The following is a 21,077-nucleotide window of genomic DNA, read 5'->3' on the forward strand; positions in this document are numbered from 1 at the left end:
ACTAGGTGTGCTGCTGCACCCCCTGGCTAGAATGGTTTCCATCATATGCAGGGTTTACAGTTTGGTTCAATGTCTCTCAGCACCCCCACTGTACAAATTGTTCCAGCACCCCTGCAGCTGACACAACCCTGCGCAGTCAGACTCCAGCTTTAGAGTACTTGATTTCTCATCCTTAATGTTGCACTAACACTAGTTTTTTGTGTTCTATATATAATTATATTAGGTATGACTATTTTATCCCTTTTAAGTATTACATCTTTCACACCCTGAGAGCTTTACAAAATAAATATATATGCTATGTACCTGATCCTTCAACCTTTCGTTATTTTTCTCAGCATATAGTGTAATGATGATCTTAGAAGGGATGTGCATACAAAAGTTATTCCTGTTTTAGATATTATAAAAATCCTTCCCAAGACGAGAAACAAGAGAGATCCCTACAAACCACACAACAACCCCCTTGAATTTCAACCAGATGCTATGGCTAAAGTCAAGGTAGCAGTGTTTGCAAACATTCCACGTTGAAATATCTGCCCTCAAAACAGTGGACTTAGTGGAAGAGAGAACATCATGGAAGCTCTTTCTAACTCACAATACTGCATAGATGCCCTTTAAATAACATGCATAACCTCTTTGGTATAATAAAGCTTTTATCTGGACTTATTAAGGTGCCGTAGTCATTAACTGGGGGCCCTGGGCTTTGCCATTTGAATGATGTGATCACCCCAACTCATGATAATAAAATCTGTTACCTCCCAACCAGTAGTACGGTCCCTCTTTCTAAACATAAATATGTGTATAAACACTTGCATATACATGTTTATTATACAAACTTAATCAATTTGATCACTCATATTTCAGTAGTATTTCTCACTCAAATTTGGGATGTGAGAAGCAGATGATGTATCAAAGAAACATTATTTTACTATATTGTTTTCATTAGCCCTTTGCAACTGCTGGTTTTTTTGGAATCCTTAATCTGCTATTTCTCAGGTGTCCCTGAATTTTGTTTTTTTCCTGCCAGGGAGTCAAGAGACATGGGCATCACAAATTATATCATAAAACACATGAAATGACTGCAGATTAGGAGGTCAACAATTGTTAAATTAGATTTTTTCCCTTTCTTTTGTTAGCAACTTCTACTTTAAAATCCTTTTTAAAAACAAAAGAGTTTTCTACATAGAGTAACAAAGAATATCTGCTTTGTGATTTCATTTTCTTGAGGAATTAATTGCTAGCTTCTTAAAAATGTCTGATTTTGAAAATGCTTTTAAATTAAGGGAAATTCACAAGAATGAATGTAGAGTGTATTTTGTTTGTTTATCTAGTGTGTGTATAATACATAGTTTGAAATCACAATACACTGAGTGCTCCTAGAATAGACCCGTTGTTTTCCTTTGTGTTGCATTCCAAAATCAGATTCAGATATTCTTACCTTTTTGAGTAAATAAAAAGGTTGGTTGCTCTTAAAAACAAAATCCCAGGAGGTTGTTGATATGTTTAAAAAAAAAATGTAACTAATCCACTCTGTCTGCAACATACCACATTTTAGTGATAGGAGAGAAATATGTTGTTTTACCTTTGATGTCTGCAGTAACAGGCTGAAAAAATAGACACTGGTGAATGCTTTTGTTTAGTCCTCTGTGAGGTGTTTTGGTATTTACTGTACTGTATGTGTGTGGTTTGCAGTGCATGTATGTAGAATTGCATAGGAAATTTGCAGCTGCTCTAGTTATTTGGTAAGATTTGTTTAAGCTGGCACAAGCGACAAAATTAGAAGGAACTTGAACCATTGCTGTGCAGTTTATTAGCCAGGCATCCATAATTTTGACCTTGATGTGGGTTAAAGGACACAGACCTGAGAAGAAATCTGTTTATCATGTAGGGAATTCATGCCATCCCTGACAGTGTACAGTGAACAAGATGGATGATCTGCCAGATTGGTCCCTCGCATGGTTGAATCGGGGCAAATTTACAGTACAATTCCTTTGCTGTTCCTGATACAAAAATAACATTTGCTGGGTTTTATATTCTATTGTATGACGACTTGGGGGTGAGCAGAAAGAAGAAATAATATTTGTAGGATTCTTATTGCCTTAAAGATGTATATAGAACTTGCTCTCCTTTTATGTCTCTCTCTTTTGCATCTTTCATAAACTATTTAAAAAATTCATTTACTTTGGTTGAGAGAGCAGTTTCTGTGAATGTGTTGGGAAGACTTCCCTAAATACAGTATGGTAAAAGCTTTTATTGCCTTGAATACCCCCATTTTATTGTGATTGCATTCAAACACCATGTTTATTTGTGAAGTATATTCCTCTATAATAATTGACGCATCAAAATATTTTGTAAGAAAATGACAGAGAAAACAATACCTAGAAATCTTATAGCCAAGTGAGTTTCTTGCAGCCCTCCACAATATTGAATGTTAATTAATTATTTGTGTTATTTTTCTGTTGCACTTATGTATCTTGTCTCTCTGAGAAAACAGAGATTAATCAAATAGTAAAATTACAAAATAGCATAGTTTTAAAATGAAACCTTTCAGTACCCTAGCCCTTAAAAACAGCATTTTAGGGCTTTGGTGTACTTTTTGCATACCTGGGCATTTGTTAAAATATGCAGACTATAAACGAGAAGGAAGGTAGTTGTAATGCTTTGATTGCAAGATAATTATGCTGTAGTCAGTTTTTCTCCTTTTTTAATTACAGAAAGCACTCCAAAGACCTCTGCCAGTTGCAGTCCTGCTCCTGAGTCTCCTATGAGTTCCAGTGAATCAGTGAAGAGTCTGACTGAATTGGTACAGCAACCCTGTCCTGCTATAGAGACAAGTAAAGATGGCAAACCTCAAGAATCAAGTGAGCCACCTGTTCCTGAATCCCAGTCGACAACACCTTTGCCTCTCTCGGGACATTCAGCACTTAGCATTCAAGAACTGGTTGCTGTCTCTCCTGAATTGGACACATATGGCATTACGAAGAGGGTTAAAGAGGTGTTAACAGACAACAACCTTGGTAAGTTGCTTTGTTCTAATGTCTTTAATGAAATAAAACAAAGTATTAATGCTTTTTTTAAAGTAATGTGTCACTAGAAAGAATGTTAAAGGGACTGTATCAAACTGTTTAGGTCTAAAATGTAATCTGTTTTGAAATTGTTCTAATCCGATAAAGAATGTCTTCCAGATTTTAAATACCTACTTCCAAACAAAAAATCATAACTCTGTCACTCTTCTACATCATGTACATGTAAACCTGGCCCACTAAGCAGAATACCATCCCCAGTTCCCTGTCCACAGTCATCTGAGTCATAGAATCATAGAATATCAGGGTTGGAAGGGACCTCAGGAGGTCATCTAGTCCAACCCCCTGGTCAAAGCAGGACCAATCCCCAATTCAATCATCCCAGCCAGGGCTTTGTCAAGCCTGACCTTAAAAACTTTTAAGGAAGGAGATTCTACCACCTCCCTAGGTAACCCATTCCAGTGTTTCACCACCCTCCTAGTGAAAAAGTTTTTCCTAATATCCAACCTAAACCTCCCCCACTGCAACTTGAGACCATTACTCCTTGTCCTGTCCTCTTCTACCACTGAGAATAGTCTAGAACCATCCTCTTTGGAACCCCCTTTCAGGTAGTTGAAAGCAGCTATCAAATCCCCCCTCATTCTTCTCTTCTGCAGACTAAACAATCCCTGTTCCCTCAGCCTCTCCTCATAAGTTATGTGTTCCAGACCCCTAATCATTTTTGTTGCCCTTCGCTGGACTCTCTCCAATTTATCCACATCCTTCTTGTAGTGTGGGGCCCAAAACTGGACACAGTACTCCAGATGAGACCTCACCAATGTCGAATAGAGGGGAACGATCATATCCCTCGATCTGCTGGCTATGCCCCTACTTATACAACCCAAAATGCCATTGGCTTTCTTGGCAACAAGGGCACACTGCTGACTCATATCCAGCTTCTTGTCCACTGTCACCCCTAGGTCCTTTTCCGCAGAACTGCTGCCTAGCCATTCGGTCCCTAGTCTGTAACGGTGCATTGGGTTCTTCCGTCCTAAGTGCAGGACTCTGCACTTACCCTTGTTGAACCTCATCAGATTTCTTTTGGCCCAATCCTCCAATTTGTCTAGGTCCCTCTGTATCCTATCCCTGCCCTCCAGCATATCTACCACTCCTCCCAGTTTAGTATCATCTGCAAATTTGCTGAGAGTGCAATCCACACCATCCTCCAGATCGTTTATGAAGATATTGAACAAAACCGGACCCAGGACCGACCCTTGGGGCACTCCACTTGATACCGGCTGCCAACTAGACATGGAGCCATTGATCGCTACCCGTTCAGCCCCACAGTCTAGCCAACTTTCAACCCAACTTATAGTGCATTCATCCAGCCCATACTTCTTTAACTTGCTGACAAGAATACTGTGGGAGACCATGTCAAAAGCTTTGCTAAAGTCAAGAAACAAGAGTCCTTTTGGCTCTTCAAACATCAACATTTCTATGCTGTTCAGTTCTCCACTTGAGAAGTTGTACTTCACCTCCAGCTTTTGGTTTCCACGTCCATGTAGAGATGGTAACCAGGGGCCCTAGAGTTTTGCAAATAGGTGAGGGAAAGGGTTGGAAGAGGAGGAGCATCACAGGCAGATGGGAGTTAAGGAGGGATGTCCTGGATGTGGTAGAAGTGGAGAGGGAGAATCCAGACACAAGAGGGTAGTATGTGGAAGTGGATGGGGCCGTTTAATTGTTACCTCACATAGGGCCCACAAAAGCTAATGCTGCCCTTGTCTGCAGAGCAGTTTTCTGATTCAGGATGGAATTATCAGATGGATGCACTGCTGATGTGTTTGATCATATACAGTGCTGTCAAGGGAAATGTGATGCATTGGCTAAGGTACAGAAAAGGGAGCCAAAGAGATCTGAGTTCTACTCCCAACTCTGCCACTGGCTTAGTCTGTGACCCCTGTATGTCAGTAACTCCTCCTATGTGTCTAATACTTTCTTTCCTCACAAGGTATTGGGAGATTTAATGCATTTATGTTTGTGAAGCACTTTGAAGTCCTTGGATGGAAGGCAGTAGAGAAGGGCAGAGTATTGTAGCACCACTCGTACACAAATGTTACTTCGGATTATGTCACTTTATGCAGCCAGCATCTACCATGAGGCAAGAATGCTTAGTATAAGTGTGTGGAGGCTACTCATTTCAAACTGAAAGGGTGTAGTTGGGGATCTAGATATTGAGGCCTCTCTTGGAGTTGAAGTTTAGAGAAAACTATTGTCCTATGAGTTTAAAAAGAGATTGATGAGGAGGTCACTCCTTCCCTGTACTCATCCCTTTTTCAATCCAAAGGCCAACCTTTCTCTAGGAGCTTAAACAGTTCAGACTGTCTCATTTATTATAACCACTTACAAGCATTATTATACCCAGCTTCTGCTAAGTCTACTGTATTTTAGAAAACAGGATTATATGACCCTTTTTCAGTCAGTTGCAGAATAACAGGGGCTGCCATCTTAGACTAAAGTAAGACCCGTTTTATTCCTTTTTTTTTTTTTTTTAGTGTCACTCACATTCATTTAAAAAAAATTCTAGGCAAATCCTCTACAAAAAGTCATACATGAAAGCAAGTCCCATTAAACTTGAGGGAACTTCTCACGTGCTTATGTTGTATGGTCATACCCAGAGTGCTTACTCTATGGAGCTAAAAGAAAAGGAGGACTTGTGGCACCTTAGAGACTAACAAATGTATTTAGTCTCTAAGGTGCCACAAGTCCTCCTTTTCTTTTTGCGGATACAGACTAACACGGCTGCTACTCTGAAACCTGTCTCCATGGAGCTACTCACAGTAGTAAACTCTACACATGGTTGTAAGGGTTTGTAGGATCAGGCCCTTCGTTTTTTGTTCAGAATGCTATTGGGTACTGTTCCTCCTCTGGTGTTCCAGAGAGGGTTTGAAAAGTATTTTTGTTTACATTTATTTTGATGCCATTTTTACTTAGTCTTTTTTTTTTCCCCATGATTTTTGTTTTCCTACAGTGTGGCTGACAAGCCTAAAAAGCAGCAGAAGAGCCAGGAAATGTGCCCCAAACTCTGCATTAGGTGTGGAACAAGTTTAAATGTCTCCTTTTGCCCTCAGTGTGCTGGAGTGCCAGATTTACTCAGTGCTGAGGCTTCTGTTTTAGGCCACAGGGCCACATGAACCTGTCTCAGCCAATTCCTAGTGGCTCAGTAGTTCAAAAACCATTAGCCACTAAAGAGGGCATTAGAGTGAAACTGGTTTGGGTCACATGACTCATTAAATTGGATTGTATTTGGAGGGTCTTCCCTCATGGGCCTTCTTGGATTCAGACACTAGTAACAATTCTAGTAGCCAATACTCTCACTGCCAGCAGTGAGATGTTTGTAGCACAATAAAGATTTTCCAACTGAGGCAGCACATCACATTGTCACAGAGGGGAGAAAATGTAACAAAAAGCCCTAAATTTGGGGGGGTTGCAGAAAGTGCCAAAATACCATAAAGAATTTTCCATAACAATCACAACAAACGTAGGTCACTAGATACAAAAGCTAACTCTTGTGGCTACCGACTGGCAGTAAAGATGGGGCAAATTAAATGGCATGGGTTTTGCAAATTCTCTGAAATCTATATTTAAAAAAAAATACAACTCCTCAATGGCTGATTGAGTATATGGCGTGTGATACACCTGCTCCCTACCCGTAGTGATTTATAATCTGATTCCCATTAGCTTGACAGTCTTTCAAACCAGGTATTTGATCCCTTCTGGTTGTAGTTAGGGAAATAGAATAAACACAGCGGAATAAAAACATTTCAGTTTTGCTTTTGCCGTCTACGTAACATTAATGTGATATTTGCAGTATCCCCTAAATTTTCATATATATTTAAAGATTGCTGGACATACTAAGGGAATGTTGTTTAGTTACAAAGACAATTGAAAAGATTTTAAGAGTTTTAAAGATAAATAGATGAGGGTTCATTTCAAAAGATCCCCACTCTGTACCAGGGTACAGATATACTCTGGAATGCAGATGAACCAAAACTGGCATTTAGTCAGATTTTTTAGAATTTCGCGTAATCAGGGTTTACCTGTCTATGAATAGGTACAAAATGAATGTATTTTAAAACAATGTAGTTGAAAATCACTTCTTCTTTTACTTACTTGCCAAAATATGAGTATAGGGTTCTGTATTTCCCCAGTAAGAACCAAGAAGAGGGACAACTTTAGGTAATATTGGGCTCCACACAAAGTAACGTGCACACACAGGCCATTTCCAGCTTACTCCATGTTGGGTTCTCCTTCCCCAGCTTGGGGTTGCCAACTTTCTAATCACACAAAACTGAACACGCCTGCCCCACCCTTTTACTGCAGCCCTGCTCACTCCATCTCCCCACCCTCACTCACTTTCACCGGTCTGGGTCATGGGGTTGGGGTGCAGGAGGGGTATGAGCTCTGGGCTGGGGAGGCCTGAGGGTGAGGGTTTTGGGGTGCAGGAGAGGGCTCTGGGCTGGGGTTGAGGGGTTCAGGGTGCAGGGGGGGGTGTGCTCTGGCTGGGGTGTGGGCTCTGGGATGCGGCCGGGGATGAGGGGTTTGGGGTAAAGAAGGGGGCTCTGGGCTAGCAGGGGGTTGGGATGCGGGGGGAGGGCCCTCCGGGTGTGGGTTCTGGGGTGCAGCCAGGGATGAGGGGTTTGGGATGCACGAGGGGGCCCCAGGCTGGAGCCAAGGGGTTTGGAATGTCGGAGGGTGTGTGCGCTCTGGATGGGGTGTGGGCTCTGGGGTGGGGCTGGGGATGAAGAGTTTGGGGTACAGGAGGGGGCTCTGGGCTGGGGCAGCGGATTGGAAGGGGGTGAGGGCTCTGGGATGGGGCCAAGGATGAAGGGTTTGGGGTGCATGAGGGGACTCCATGCTGGGGCAGGAGGTTGGGATGTCGGAGAGGGTGCAGGATCCCGGCGGCTCTTACCGTGGCTCCGAGGAAGCAGCTGCCAGGTCCCTGCAGCCTCTAGGTGCATGGGCGGCCAAGCAGTTCTGCGTGGTGCACACTGCCTTTGCACCCACAGGCACCGCCCCTGTAGCTCCATTGGTCGTGGTTCCTGGCCAATGGGGGCTGTGGAGCCAGCACTGAGGGCCAGGGCATCATGTGGAGCCTCCCAGTCCCTGGCCCACCCAGCGCCTATGGGTTGCAGGGATCTGGCGGGTGCTTCTGTGGGCAACGCAGAGGTAGGGCAGGTAAGGAGCCTGCCTTAGCCCCGGGCCCCGCTGCACTGCTGACTGGACTTTTAAGAGCTGACCAGACCCGCCAATGTCCATTTTCAACCGGGCAAATACCACATGCTTGGCAACTCTACCCATCTCTATATACTCATGACCACACCCTTTTCTGGTTGCCTCTTATTACAACTCCCTCAAGCTTCAGTTGAATCCTTGCCCATCTGCCCCTTCATTTGGATGCCTCAGGAGTCCCCACCACAACTCCCTCTTCCCCCAAATAAATCAGGAAACTAAAAAAGGGAGCCAGTGAGAAATTTTTCAAGTGCTTAGGTCACATAGGCCCAAGACTACCACTGGCCCCCTTATACCTAGAGCAAGTGAAGGAAAATACTCTGTTGGGGGGCAGACACAGGACTCTGAGGCCAAGTCTTAGCAGGTAAAAAGCTTTTCAGATTATCTTTACAATATACAATAGTTAAAATACTATCAGAAATCAGGATTTGACTCAGATGACTGCAGGCTTCTCTTTTGTAGCAAAAGCTATTGCATATCAGGACAATTTTGCTCAAGAAAAGCATCCAGTGAAGGTTGTTAGAAAATAAACTGGCCTGGTTTTGAGTGCTGTGGACTTTTTCTGTAATTACTGCAAAGTTAAATCTTAAGCATATAAATGGAACAATAACTACATGTACATACAAAGTATGTACATTCCAAAATACATACAAATTGCTACCATGCTAGAGCATAGCATTTGAAACACGGCTTAAATACAGAATTATTGAGAGCAAGTACTACATAAAAGTTACAAACATACATGTTTGTTACATTTCGTAAACTGTGCCTACCTGCAATTGCTAAAGCAACATGTACAATAGTAGTAAAAACAATCTAAAATTGGAAGTATTTGCATGTGTCTGTGAAGACACTAGCATGAATGTTGCTGAACAGGAGAGGTGTGTACAGTATTCACATTTGTTTCACTGATTGAATTCTCTGTAGTATCTTAACCTTCCCTCATAAAACCTACATAGCTGTAGTAGTCTTGCTGGAGTTGACTGCTTAGTTACAAGCTTGATTGACTTTTTAAAATCTTATTACTTTTTACTTTTGCACATTATGTCCATTATAAGATCCTGATCCCAAAAGGTGTTGAGCTCCCCTGCTTGCCAGAACTAAACAAAAACTAATTTCCAACTTTAATGGGGGAAGAACTATTATTCTTCCTTTTATTTCTGTTGGGTTTTCAGGCAAGTCTGAAGTAAGAATAATTGACAGTTATTATATATACCAGAGCTCTGCTACTCCTTCAGAGAATTTGGTCCCCTTCCACCTTCTAGCCTTTCTTTTGCATTGTTTTCTTCTGTCTTCTTAGTTTAGTTTTGCCTCTTAGCTGAATGAATACCTTTCAGTTTTGATTTCTTATTAGGTCAGCGTTTGTTTGGGGAGACAATCCTAGGGCTAACGCAAGGCTCAGTCTCAGACCTTCTGGCTCGCCCAAAGCCCTGGCACAAATTGAGTTTGAAGGGACGGGAGCCCTTTGTCCGCATGCAGCTGTGGCTAAATGATCCCAACAATGTGGAGAAATTGATGGATATGAAGCGAATGGAGAAAAAAGGTAATTTGCAGCAGATTGCTGATGCATATTTTTTATTATTTCAAATGGGACTTTTTTTTTTAAATTATCCATGAGTATTATATAGGTCATATTGATCCAGCATTATTGAAGGGTATGGAAAGGGCTTCACAGCATCTTTCTGTTTGCCAGACTTGATGCTAGCTTTGCTTTTTTTATATATCTCCAGGGAAAAAGAACCCACCCTGAATTCCCAGTGTCAGGAAGCCATTGCTAGATTCACTGTAGAATTAATTACTACTACCCTAATGCATCAGTGATAACTTGCCTTACCAAATAAGAAACGTGAGAATGGGAACTGGCTCAGGATTTTCATTACTAGGACCACACCTAGCCACAGACGTTGGGATGGAGGGAGTAAGCAGTGATTCCTGAGGGAACTTCTTGCTGGTCTAACACTGGAGAGCACTAGGAGGAAAGATAAATGTAGTGATTTAAAATGATTCTGTGAGATGCATTTGTATCATTTAATTTAGTATGGTTTGTGTTTCTGGTTTTGTTCAAATGAACTCCCCTCATCTGCTTAGATCAAAAACATTTATCTATTAGGCCTCTAAATAGTTACCTACAATTTTATTTAATTGTATTTTATTTAATTTTATTTATTAATTTTAATTACAGAAATAGCCATTTTTTAGTATAAAAACGACGAGGAGTCCGGTGGCACCTTAAAGACTAACAGATTTATTTGAGCATAAAAAACCCACAAAAGCTTATGCCCAAATAAATCTGTTAGTCTTTAAGGTGCCACCAGACTCCTTGTCATTTTTGTGGATACAGCCTAACACAGCTACCCCTCTGATACTTAACACCTTTTAGTATGATCACATAATTCTACAACACAGAAGCTCCAGATGCTGACTCCTAGCAGCAGTTAGCTGAGTGCAGAATTGTGTACATTCCGGCTAGTTATCCTGGATGATGATAGTGCACCTCTGCATTAAAGTGTTACTGTTGACTGATTTCACAGTAACACTAACATGTCATGAAGAATTTTTGTGGTTATACTGAAAATTGCAGTTAAGGGGGCTTACAGGAGAGCTCGTAGTCTCCTGTTGAAAGTGAATAAGAAACAAATCTTTGCTACAGTAACTTCTGGTAGTACCACAATGCAATATCTCCTCAGAAATTGCATGAGGTCTTCCACTGGGAGCAGAATCCTCTCAGATTTCCCACTTAGCACTGTAAACTAAAGGGAGCTGAGATGGCTTCTGCTGCATTAGAAACAGAGCAAAAATAAATGGGCCAAATAACTAGATTTTTAACATTCTTAAGAGATCATCCTATACAATGTTGAATAAAACAAAATAAAAAATAATGAAAAAGTAACACTGACAGCCTCCTTCGGAAACGAGTTTCTGCACCATATTTTTATTGAAGTCCCATGCAATACATATGCTGTGGGAAGGAACCTGTGCCTGAGTAAAGATACGGTGTAAATTGTTTGAGGGCCTCAGCGGAGCTCCTGAACTGTGTAAGTGCTGTCCTGGTAGCAGAGCACTGGGAGTGAGCTCACTCTTGCAGCTCACTCTGGGAGTGAGTTCTCTCTTGCAGCTAAGTGTCCTGTTGTTCAACCATTTAGATTACCCTGGAACCACATCAACAATGTACCTTTCCATTCAGGTAATGTCAGTGAAAGAACATTGCAGTGGTTTCTCTTGCCAGTGAAACGTTACTACCAATTACTCCTCTGCCACATTTTATCAGAGGAATAAATTGACAGTTATGCTCATCTCACCTTTACCATCTTCTCACCCCCCCACCCCATCAGCTTGAAACGTATGCTATGAAAACCCTATATAAACAGTTCAGCAGATTTCTACCGTATGTTAAATTAACTTTTAGGAGGGGTCTTCAGACCCACCAAGATCAGACTCCTTCCCCCCACTTACCTTACTCTGAATAATTAGCTTCTACGGCATATGGCACCCCACTGTGGATGCTGCTGGAAACATTGCACTCCCCAGTGAATAGTGCTGAAGCCTCCTGACGGGAGAAATGTTAATTCTCTATATTTCCTCCTCATTTCGTTTGTAATAAGCTTGTTCAGTATCAGGTAGGATAAGAATTCTATTTAAAAAGGGCTCTGTTTTATCCCAGTCGGCAGGCCTCTAGTGCTGTTGGGTGGTGGGTGTGCCACTTCCAGCCGACTGCATGCTGGGAAGACTTGCCAAGGGAACATGGCAATGCTGGGTCTACAACAACAACAATGAAAAAGGGGGTAAAATCCTCAAACAGAACTGGGCCCAACACCAAGGATCCAAGTCCAAACCTTCCCAAGGACTGGATTTAGGAAGTGAGTTTGGTCATTATGAAGTAGTGGCTAATGGAAAAGTTCAAAACTGTATCCAAAACCAAATTCCTCCAAAACTCAGGGATGTTTGTAACTTGCCTTTGGATTTGAGTCTCTCTTTATTTGAAAATGTGCTGAAATCTCCCCTGATGTTGTGTATATTCAAAGATTGTTTAAAATAATATTTTCAAATCATCTTTAAAGCATCTAGAGTGCTTCACACAGAGCACATAGCTAGTAATCTGGTTCAGCACACTGACAGATGGCATAATATGTGACCTTGAACCAGTGGAGCGATGGTCAAATAACCTGATCTGGATGAAAAAATATCAACTGGTGGATGTTGTGGTTTTTTTAAAGTCGGGTTCCCTGTAAGTCATCATTGTTTCTTTATTCCAGTCTCATGAAAGATACAGACTTTAGCAGTTCTTGCTTAATAGTGACAGCACTGAGAGTTTGGGCAGGTCTGCACTTGGATGGAACACCTCCCAGGAAAGTCTAGTTCTCCAGGAAGTGGTGCTCATCCTCTTGAGTTTGGCCTGAGCTCTTGTCCCAGAATGAAGATTGAAAACTCTGTGTTGCTGGAGGTGCCATCTTTTGGCTGTGAGATAAGAGATTCTGACCACTCATTAAAGATCTTTTTGAATAAGAGGAGGATGTTAAGCCCAGTGACCTGACCAAATTCTGGCGGCTTCAGTTGGATATAGCACAAATTTTTTACATTTTTAATTAGATGTGCTGTTCTCCTTCATGTTGTCTCCTAAATTACTGGGCAGTGTTGCAGTGCTCTAATGAGCACATACCATTCTTCACCCTTGTTTTGGCTGTTACAGTGGTGAATGAAGGGAGCCCTGTGTCTAGTTTGTGTATCAGTAGAAGTTTGTAAAACACTTTAATCTCAAAAGACTCCAAAGACCTTTTATAAATGTAAGATATCATTTTCGTCATATTAATTGCCAGCATTACAAGTTGTAGCATTTAGCTGCACCTCAGGGGCTGCAGAGGTAGGGCCCCATATGTTGTTTACCACTAACTGCTTCCCATTTTCCCCACTGGTTGAAACATCCTATATAGCTTTGGTTGATTGGAATAACCTTTAAAAATAACTTTCTTATATAAACAATGTGGGTGAGGGAGACCATATCTTTTATTGGATCAACTTCTGTTGGTGAGGGAGACAAGCTTTTGAGCCACTCTCAGGTCCCGAAGAAGAGCTTTGTGTGGCTCGAAAGCTTGTCTCTCTCACCAACAGAAGTTGGTCCGGTAAAAGATATTACCTCACCCATCTTGTGTCTCCAATATCCTAGGACTGACATGGCTACAAATACAACTAACTTTCTTAAATGGGTGCAGGACTATATATGACACGGCAGAGTGATGGATAATGAGGTTCTTACATTCTGTTCCATACCAGTGATCCAACAGGCAAGACGACATATTCAGGAAAAATAAAATGCAGGCAGTTCAGGTACCCAGGAAGGTTAAACACTATGTTCAGAATTCACTTGGATACTCCTGTGACAGTGTGTAACAGTCCCACTAGATCCACCACCAGCGTAGATGGTGAAATGACAAAGCAGAGCTGGACACTAAAGGCCCAGGCAGTCCTGCAGAGGAACAGAAGGGTACTCTATTAAACCAGCTCCCTGGTACTATAAGGAGGGTGAGCTCTATACCCAGAAAACTTGAGTTGTAGCTCAAGGTGGCCTGTTTCTGTTCATGTAAAAGTCTTTTGTATTTTTTTTTTATCATCATCTATGCATCCTATTCCTGAAGATAAAACCTATGGTAAAAAAATTCATTTCATGAAAGACTTTGTTGGTGGCTCAGGTGACCTACTTCACTAGCTTCCAAATCTCTATGGCATGAGTCTGTGCTCCAAACGATTTTTATATATAAATATAATTTAAAAGATATTTATCAGGCCACTGCAACATTGTATTGATCAAGTTAATCTGGAAGTGCTTTGTTCTCACTGCAAGGGAATGGCCTCCTCGACAATGCTCTTGCATGACTCTGATCCCATCTCCCTCCACCCAGTGCAAGTCAATCAAGGCAATGACATCATTAGCCAAATCTCTTTTCTCAATGAACTTAACAGGATGGTCCATCACCACCTCACCCCAGGAGGATGAAGGAGCCTAATGGAGTTGCTCAGATTCCCATCACTGACCTAAATGAGCTAACTGCTCACAGCAGTAGTACCCATCAAATTGTATTGTAAAGAATCTTGCTTAAAGGAAGGGGCTGTCGGTTGTTTTTCTTTTTTATAACTTGTTTCCAGTGTATGCGTCTAAGACTAGATCTGTAGGAATAAGCAACAAACCTCTGAACTGTTCCTTAGGGCTGAGGCAAAATTGTCAGGATTCCACAGGTTCCAAGTGCCATCTGGTGTTGGAACATGGTTGTGATTTCAGCTTTTATCAGCTACTGTAGTTTAAGTATAATCCAGTAGGAAGCTTTAAATACCAAGAAGCACAGAATATTTCAGTTGCAATGCAGCGTAAGTGTCCTAACTGAATGTATATGTTAAAATGTCATGCTCATAAAATACTCAGACTTTTGTTGAGTAACATTAGAACTATGCGCCACACTTAACTTCTTATGTCCATTATTTGTCTCACATATTCACCAATGGGGTGGGAAACTTAGAAAGGTTTATGGTTAGTTTGTGCTCTCTTCCCTGCCACCTCTACCTTCTCTTGCAGTCTCTTTCAGATCCACGCCAGAATTCATTTCCTGTTCCTTCCTTCCCAGCATGCACACCCCCCGAGCTCACAATTTGGGATCTTTGCATTTACTCTGCAGTTCTTATATTTGGTGACTTTATATTTACATGATTCTGTATTTCTCTTTCAGCCTACATGAAACGACGGCACAGCTCAGTTAGTGACAGTCAACCTTGTGAGCCCTCTTCAGTTGGAATAGACTATAGCCAGGGAGCCAGCCCACAGCCACAGCATCAGCTAAAGAAACCACGAGTAGTGCTGGCACCAGAAGAGAAAGAAGCTCTAAAACGAGCATATCAGCAAAAGCCATACCCATCGCCAAAAACAATTGAGGAACTTGCTACACAGCTCAACTTGAAAACCAGCACAGTGATCAACTGGTTCCACAATTACAGGTACAGTACATGTCCCACACAGCATCTCCAGTGAGTACAGTATATACTCTAGCCATAAAAGGCTGTTTATTTCTGTCTGCCTTAACTAGTGCTGGGCAGTGATACAGAAGGGACTGTCTCATTAGCAAGGAGTTTATAGTAGTAATGATAGTGCAAACAGTATATGCCAGTTTTAAAATAATTCCTGGGGAATAAAAATACCCACATATTGACTTAATAAATAGTTCTTGTCTGTGTGAAATCCTGCATTTTGATTTGATACGTCAGAGTTGGACTTTAAACTAAAAGGGTCCACAGTCGTGGGATATTTATAATAGTGTGTGTACTACTGCCCTATATTGGATGGAATCGGACCTATGACAAGAGAACAGTTTTTACAGTGCTGAAAATTAAAGGAGATTTTCCTTTAGCTCAAGATATAGAGACCTGTGATTTGGGACCAGGAGAATGTGTTCCGTCTCCAGGAAGTTCCAAATGGCCATGGTGTGCGGCTTAGTGACAATCATGATATCTGAGGTGACTGCAAATTTATTACACTATTATGATAAATCCTTGATGCCAAGAGTCACCCTGAAATAAAATGAGATTGGAGTCTCAATTTAGTCCCTTTTTTCCATTAAAAGGAACCACAAGTTGGGTGCGTTGAGTAGTTTCTGATTACTAAAGACTCAGTGCTTGACCAGCATATGAGAAGTAGAAGGAATTGGATAAACACACTCAGTTTCTGTCTGAAGGGAATTGATCAGGAATCCTCATAATTTTAACACAGTTTTGTCCCAGAAATTGGCACTGATCAATATAACAGTTATAATTTGAGGGGTAGAAGAAAACATACAAGCCTCAGTCCCTTGCTTTCTGAACCAAGAGTCCCTGATTATCAGAAGACAGTTTAAGAAACCTGAACAAACAATTCACATTTTAAAAGATTTCTCCCTCTAAGCTCCTCTCTGCCACTTCCGAGGCCACTATGGACACAGAAAAAGACTCCTTGTTAATGACAGAGCTAAGAAATAGAACACACAGTAGTAGTTGAGGGAAAATAACAAATATAGTCACCAGTAGGTGGTAACATTTCTACTCTGTCATATTGACTTGTACTTCAATTTGATTTGTGTGCGCTGCAAATACTGCATCTTAGTTTAAAGTTCTGCATATACAAACAACTATTCCCTTTCTCACTTATAGCAATTATACACAAGTTGGAGTGTAATGCCTGTGTAAATTGTTCCCTTCAGCCTGACAGCAAAATGTGCTGTTCTCACTTATACAGATGAATGAGAGTAATCTGGTGACATGTGTTATTTTCCTCATTATCATGAGGTCTTCTGTTAGGCACATTGTGAGAAAGCACGACAAGTCATGATCGATCAGCACATTTAGCCACACCAAGCTATACATTAATTCAGAATACTCCTGCTGTTATAGACAAAGTAAAATATGTACAACCGAGGCAGCAACGTACTCTAATGGTTGGAATACAGGGCATGGAATCGGGAATTCAGGTTCTAGTCCCAGCACTACTGATTTGTTGTGTGATCGTGAGCAAGTCATTTATGGCCTGATCGAAGTCAGTGGGATTTTTTGAGTGCTTAGCACCTCTGAAAATCAAGCTATGGACTACTATTTTGTGACTCAGTTTCACCATCTGAAAAATAAGAATATTAACAATTAATAATGTGAACTTTAAATAATGTCTGTGAAGTGATTCTAGAGCCTCAGCATAAAGGTGCTCTATAAATGTGAGGTATCATTATTATTTATTAATATATATAAGGTGGTACAAGAAATGAATTCATGGAACTGAAGAGGGTTCCCTTTCTAACTGTAAGGAATCTTGAGAGATAAGAATGTGTTGTTTGTCGTACTTTAAAGGCGTCAAGAGCCCATTTTCAATTTTAGCTTGCATTGTGGGTTTTATATCTCCCATACAACTTATTTTGGTACAACTGCTGTCTGTCCCATTACAAGCCGTAGTGTACTGTTCCTCTTGAATTTGATACCTTTTTCTTAATGTCCATAATGTCATGGATTCGGGGCCTCAGGAATCTTGTTACTGCAGTGCTTATACTTTGGGTATATGGCTAATGCCATACGTTCCACAAACTGTTGCTGCATTAGAATATGCCCTCACATCCATCTTTGTGTAAAGAATGTGTGTTGGCACGTATGTGTCACAGCAAGAGGCACTGTGGAAATACCTGAGAGAGAGAGAATTTCGCTTTGAAATATAAATATTCAGAAAAGATTTCATTGTATCCACAAGCACATCTAAACCTTTTTGTTTGTTTCCAGAGCTCAAGACTCAGCATATATATAAGAATAATATACATCTGAGTGTATTTTTTTGCATTACAGAAGCTTCCAGAGGCCCCTTTTCATATTGGGACCCCATTGTGTTAGAAGCGGTAACAAATACATGTTAAGAGACGGTCCCTGCCTCAAACGACTTACATTCTAAATAGTAGGACAGTCAAAGGGTGGAAGAAAGGAAGTAGTATTAACCCCATTTTACAAATGGGAAATTGAGGCACAGGGATTAAGTGACTTGTTCAAGGTTATCTAGAGAGCCTTTGGTAGAGGTAACAATTAAACCCTGTTCTCTTAAATTCCAGTCCAGTGCTATTAAATTATTAAACTCCATTCAACTTAATTTATAAAAGTTGTGGGAAACATCACTATATTAAATGTCTATGTATGATCCTGGAAATTGTGCAAAGACATGTACAATGAACTCAAGCACAATCCCCAGGATAGCCTCATATTTTGAATAACACTGAAGAATGTCTTCAGGGTGTGGTTGATTTAGTGGTATTCAACTTCCACTGATAGGTACTTTCTGTCCAGAATTTCCTAGCTGCTGGCACCAGTTCCTGTTTATTGTACAGACTTTGTCTCCTAGTTAATTTAGTGCTTTATTGACTTCCAGACCTAGTGTGTTGGGGATCAATTCCAGGGATTTACACATCCATCAAACAAGCCCATACTAAACAGAGCTGTGGCCAAATGTTCAATGAGCATGCTGTGATTCACTTTCTTAAGTGGAACTGTGGTATTTTAAATGACATTTCTTAGGTGGGCAGACACGAAGTTATCCGTTTCCTTCTCCTGACTCAGTGAGCACCGCAGGAGCAGTGTGCTTTGGATCACTGCCTATAAAGGGAGATTTATAAGAAGTAAATAAAGCCTAGTAATAAACATAAAATGCATAGATGTAATGTTAATAGCAAATTAATATTAGTACCTGTGGTCCCCGGTCCTGAAAAAAGTCATGTCAGCAATTACTGCCGAAGTACTGTACTGTCTCTGAAGCAAGTCAATAATGTCATTAGCTTCAAACACAAAGCAGACATTCCAGCGGTGTTCTGTTGCTAGTCTGTGTTCTTCCCAGTGTACATTAGTTCCTGCGAGAAATTTAAGTTTCTAAAAACTTGCCACAAACATGAAGAAGGTTTTTCATCTGTGACTTGAAAGACAAGGCAGCGCTTCATTAAAACCAGTGGTATTTTTCTTTTTGACAGAGTTTTCTCTAAATTGTTACTGTGTCTACACTATTCCTGCGCTAAGGTTCTTTCTTCTTGTTATATAGGAACATGGGGCGTATCTTGCAGTATAATGTACAGAGGTCATAAACAATTATATTAATCACAGTCGAATTACGATTATATAATTGATTTCGTTATCAAGGCTAAGTAAAATCCCAGGCCACCCATGATTTCATTTCCCTGTGTGATCCAGGACATTGGGAAACTCCTTATGAGAGGCTCAAATAAAATGACATGTACGTTGCTGGGTGATTTTTACACACTTCATGTTGTAGGAAGCACAAAGTTGAACATTAGGTAACTTTTACCCATATGTGGAGTGCATTAATTCCCTAGAAGTGCACTGCCTGTCATGTGACTATTAATGTTCTGAAATTAAATTTATAAATAAAAAATAAGGCAGAAGTCACATTGGGCTCATAGACTGAAAACCAGTCAGAAAGCTGCACTGCCCTAAAGTCAATTCAGAAGTATATTCTTACTTTTGATCAGGGTTTCCTGTTTGTAATAATTATTTTTTCTGGTTTTTGTTTAATTTTAGGCAAAGTCATGGCTAATTTTTAGGAGTAGAAATCAAAATGTTATTGGTGTTTATAAATTGTTTCCCCTCTAATTATATATTAAAAAAATCCCTTCTGAATTCCTGTGCCCTCATCAGAGAGGAATCTTTTAAGGTTCTTCAGGAACCCTTTGAAGCTTCATGCTCTCAGAAGTGAGATTCCAGTGAGAATGGGAGATCTTTATGAGCTTGTCTCTTGATCCCCTTTATAAACCACGTATGACCCTGTAAAATTGGAAATGTCAGCATGTGCGTAACTTGGATTGAAGTTCTCCTAAAGCAACTGTTAGGGGGCTTATTCCTTCACCCACTTACTTCCCTGGTCCTTCTCGCATGAACAGAGAGCAACAATACCCGAATTCCAAAGGTGCAAACAATTCAATGTTTATTGGGGTGAACTTCCAGCAAGCATGATTCCAGTTTCCTTCCTTAGTATCCTCCTTCCCAGCTCTGACACCACAGAGCCTTACACCTGTGTCCCTGTTCCCATTCCTACCCTTAGCCAAACATGATTCCAACTTCCTTACTCCCATTCCCTGTTCCCATTTCCCCCTTTAGCAAAACATGATTCCAATTTTCTTACCCCCATTCCCTGCTCCCATTTCCCTCACCCACACCCACCCACTTCCTCCTTGACTACAGATTATATAGTAAAACTTGAGTTCTGCTTAGCTATACCTTAACCAATCATTTTCCTGAAATTTAACTAACCAATCCTAACATATTGTAACATGATTATGTAACCAATTATATCCCACCACCTTAATTAGTTTACACCCAGCAAAATTAATTATACAGCAGACAGGAACAATCACAGAACCAAACAGAGATTATACAGACAAACAATAGCAAAGTGGGAACTATAATGACAAGACAATACAGAAGTGAGGATTTCACATCCCAGCTATTGATAAGTGAGTTCTTGCCAGACAGGATGCTATCAAACTAAGTTTCCTTTTACATTTTCTAGGCACTTCCCTTTCTCTGGAGGTGATAGGAATACAATTCTGTCCTGATAGTGCCTAACAGCCCAATAGCACCTTATTTCAATGTGACTAGTTTGGAATGTGAGGATGTGACTGTTCACTTCCCAGCTTATGGCTGCCTCTGCTGCTTAGCCAAAGGCCTTAGCCTAAGAACAGGGCCTCAGACTGTCACAGTAAGAGAAGGCCCTTACACCAGCAGACAGTGATTTTGATTCTTTCTTTTATACCTCTAGAACTAGCCAAGTGATAAGAATACACCTAAATTCTTAAAGTACAGGCCTTTGCAGACTGGCCTGAATATCTATATCCTAACAGCAACAAGTATTGTTTTAACTAAACTAGAAAGTCTATTTATGATTTAACACACTGTCATTCTAGAACAATTCTGTTACCTGTACGAAAGTTAAATTTACACTCTTTGCATAGAGTGTGAGGTAATTATTGAACTGAACAGTCGGAAGGAATCGGATTTACAACAATTATATATGCAGTGGTGTAGCCGTGTTGGTTCCAGGATATTAGAGAGACAAAGTGAGTGAGGTAATATCTTTTATTGGATCAACTTCTCTTTAAATCTCTTAAATTTTGGCATGTTGTGAGTATTACCCAAAGTAAAAATGGGGTGCAAATCAAAACCCAGATCCAGACATCCCCTTTCTCTTCCTGTTGCACTTTGGGAGAGTTTCTATATGGATATGGACTTTGTAAGTTGGACCATATTACT

At 40.7% G+C, this 21,077-nt stretch overlaps 1 protein-coding gene across 3 annotated transcripts in view; it reads left to right on the forward strand.

The window, feature by feature from the left end:
- Positions 1 to 21,077, forward strand: part of CUX1 (cut like homeobox 1) — a 406,407-nt gene that overhangs the window by 326,248 nt on the left and 59,082 nt on the right. The window contains exons 21-24 of one of the 3 annotated variants that reach the window (XM_084651150.1): positions 2,712 to 3,014; positions 6,028 to 6,090; positions 9,643 to 9,831; positions 15,002 to 15,266. The exons of 1 other annotated variant lie outside the window; for it this stretch is intronic. In XM_084651150.1, the coding sequence (XP_084507276.1) occupies positions 2,712 to 3,014; positions 6,028 to 6,090; positions 9,643 to 9,831; positions 15,002 to 15,266 (820 nt within the window). The remainder of the gene's footprint in view (positions 1 to 2,711; positions 3,015 to 6,027; positions 6,091 to 9,642; positions 9,832 to 15,001; positions 15,267 to 21,077) is intronic. One more of the 3 variants, XM_084651151.1, reaches the window with a different exon arrangement.

This window comes from Lepidochelys olivacea (assembly GCF_965140295.1).
Source record: "Lepidochelys olivacea isolate rLepOli2 genome assembly, chromosome: 17".
Taxonomy (NCBI): domain Eukaryota; kingdom Metazoa; phylum Chordata; order Testudines; family Cheloniidae; genus Lepidochelys; species Lepidochelys olivacea.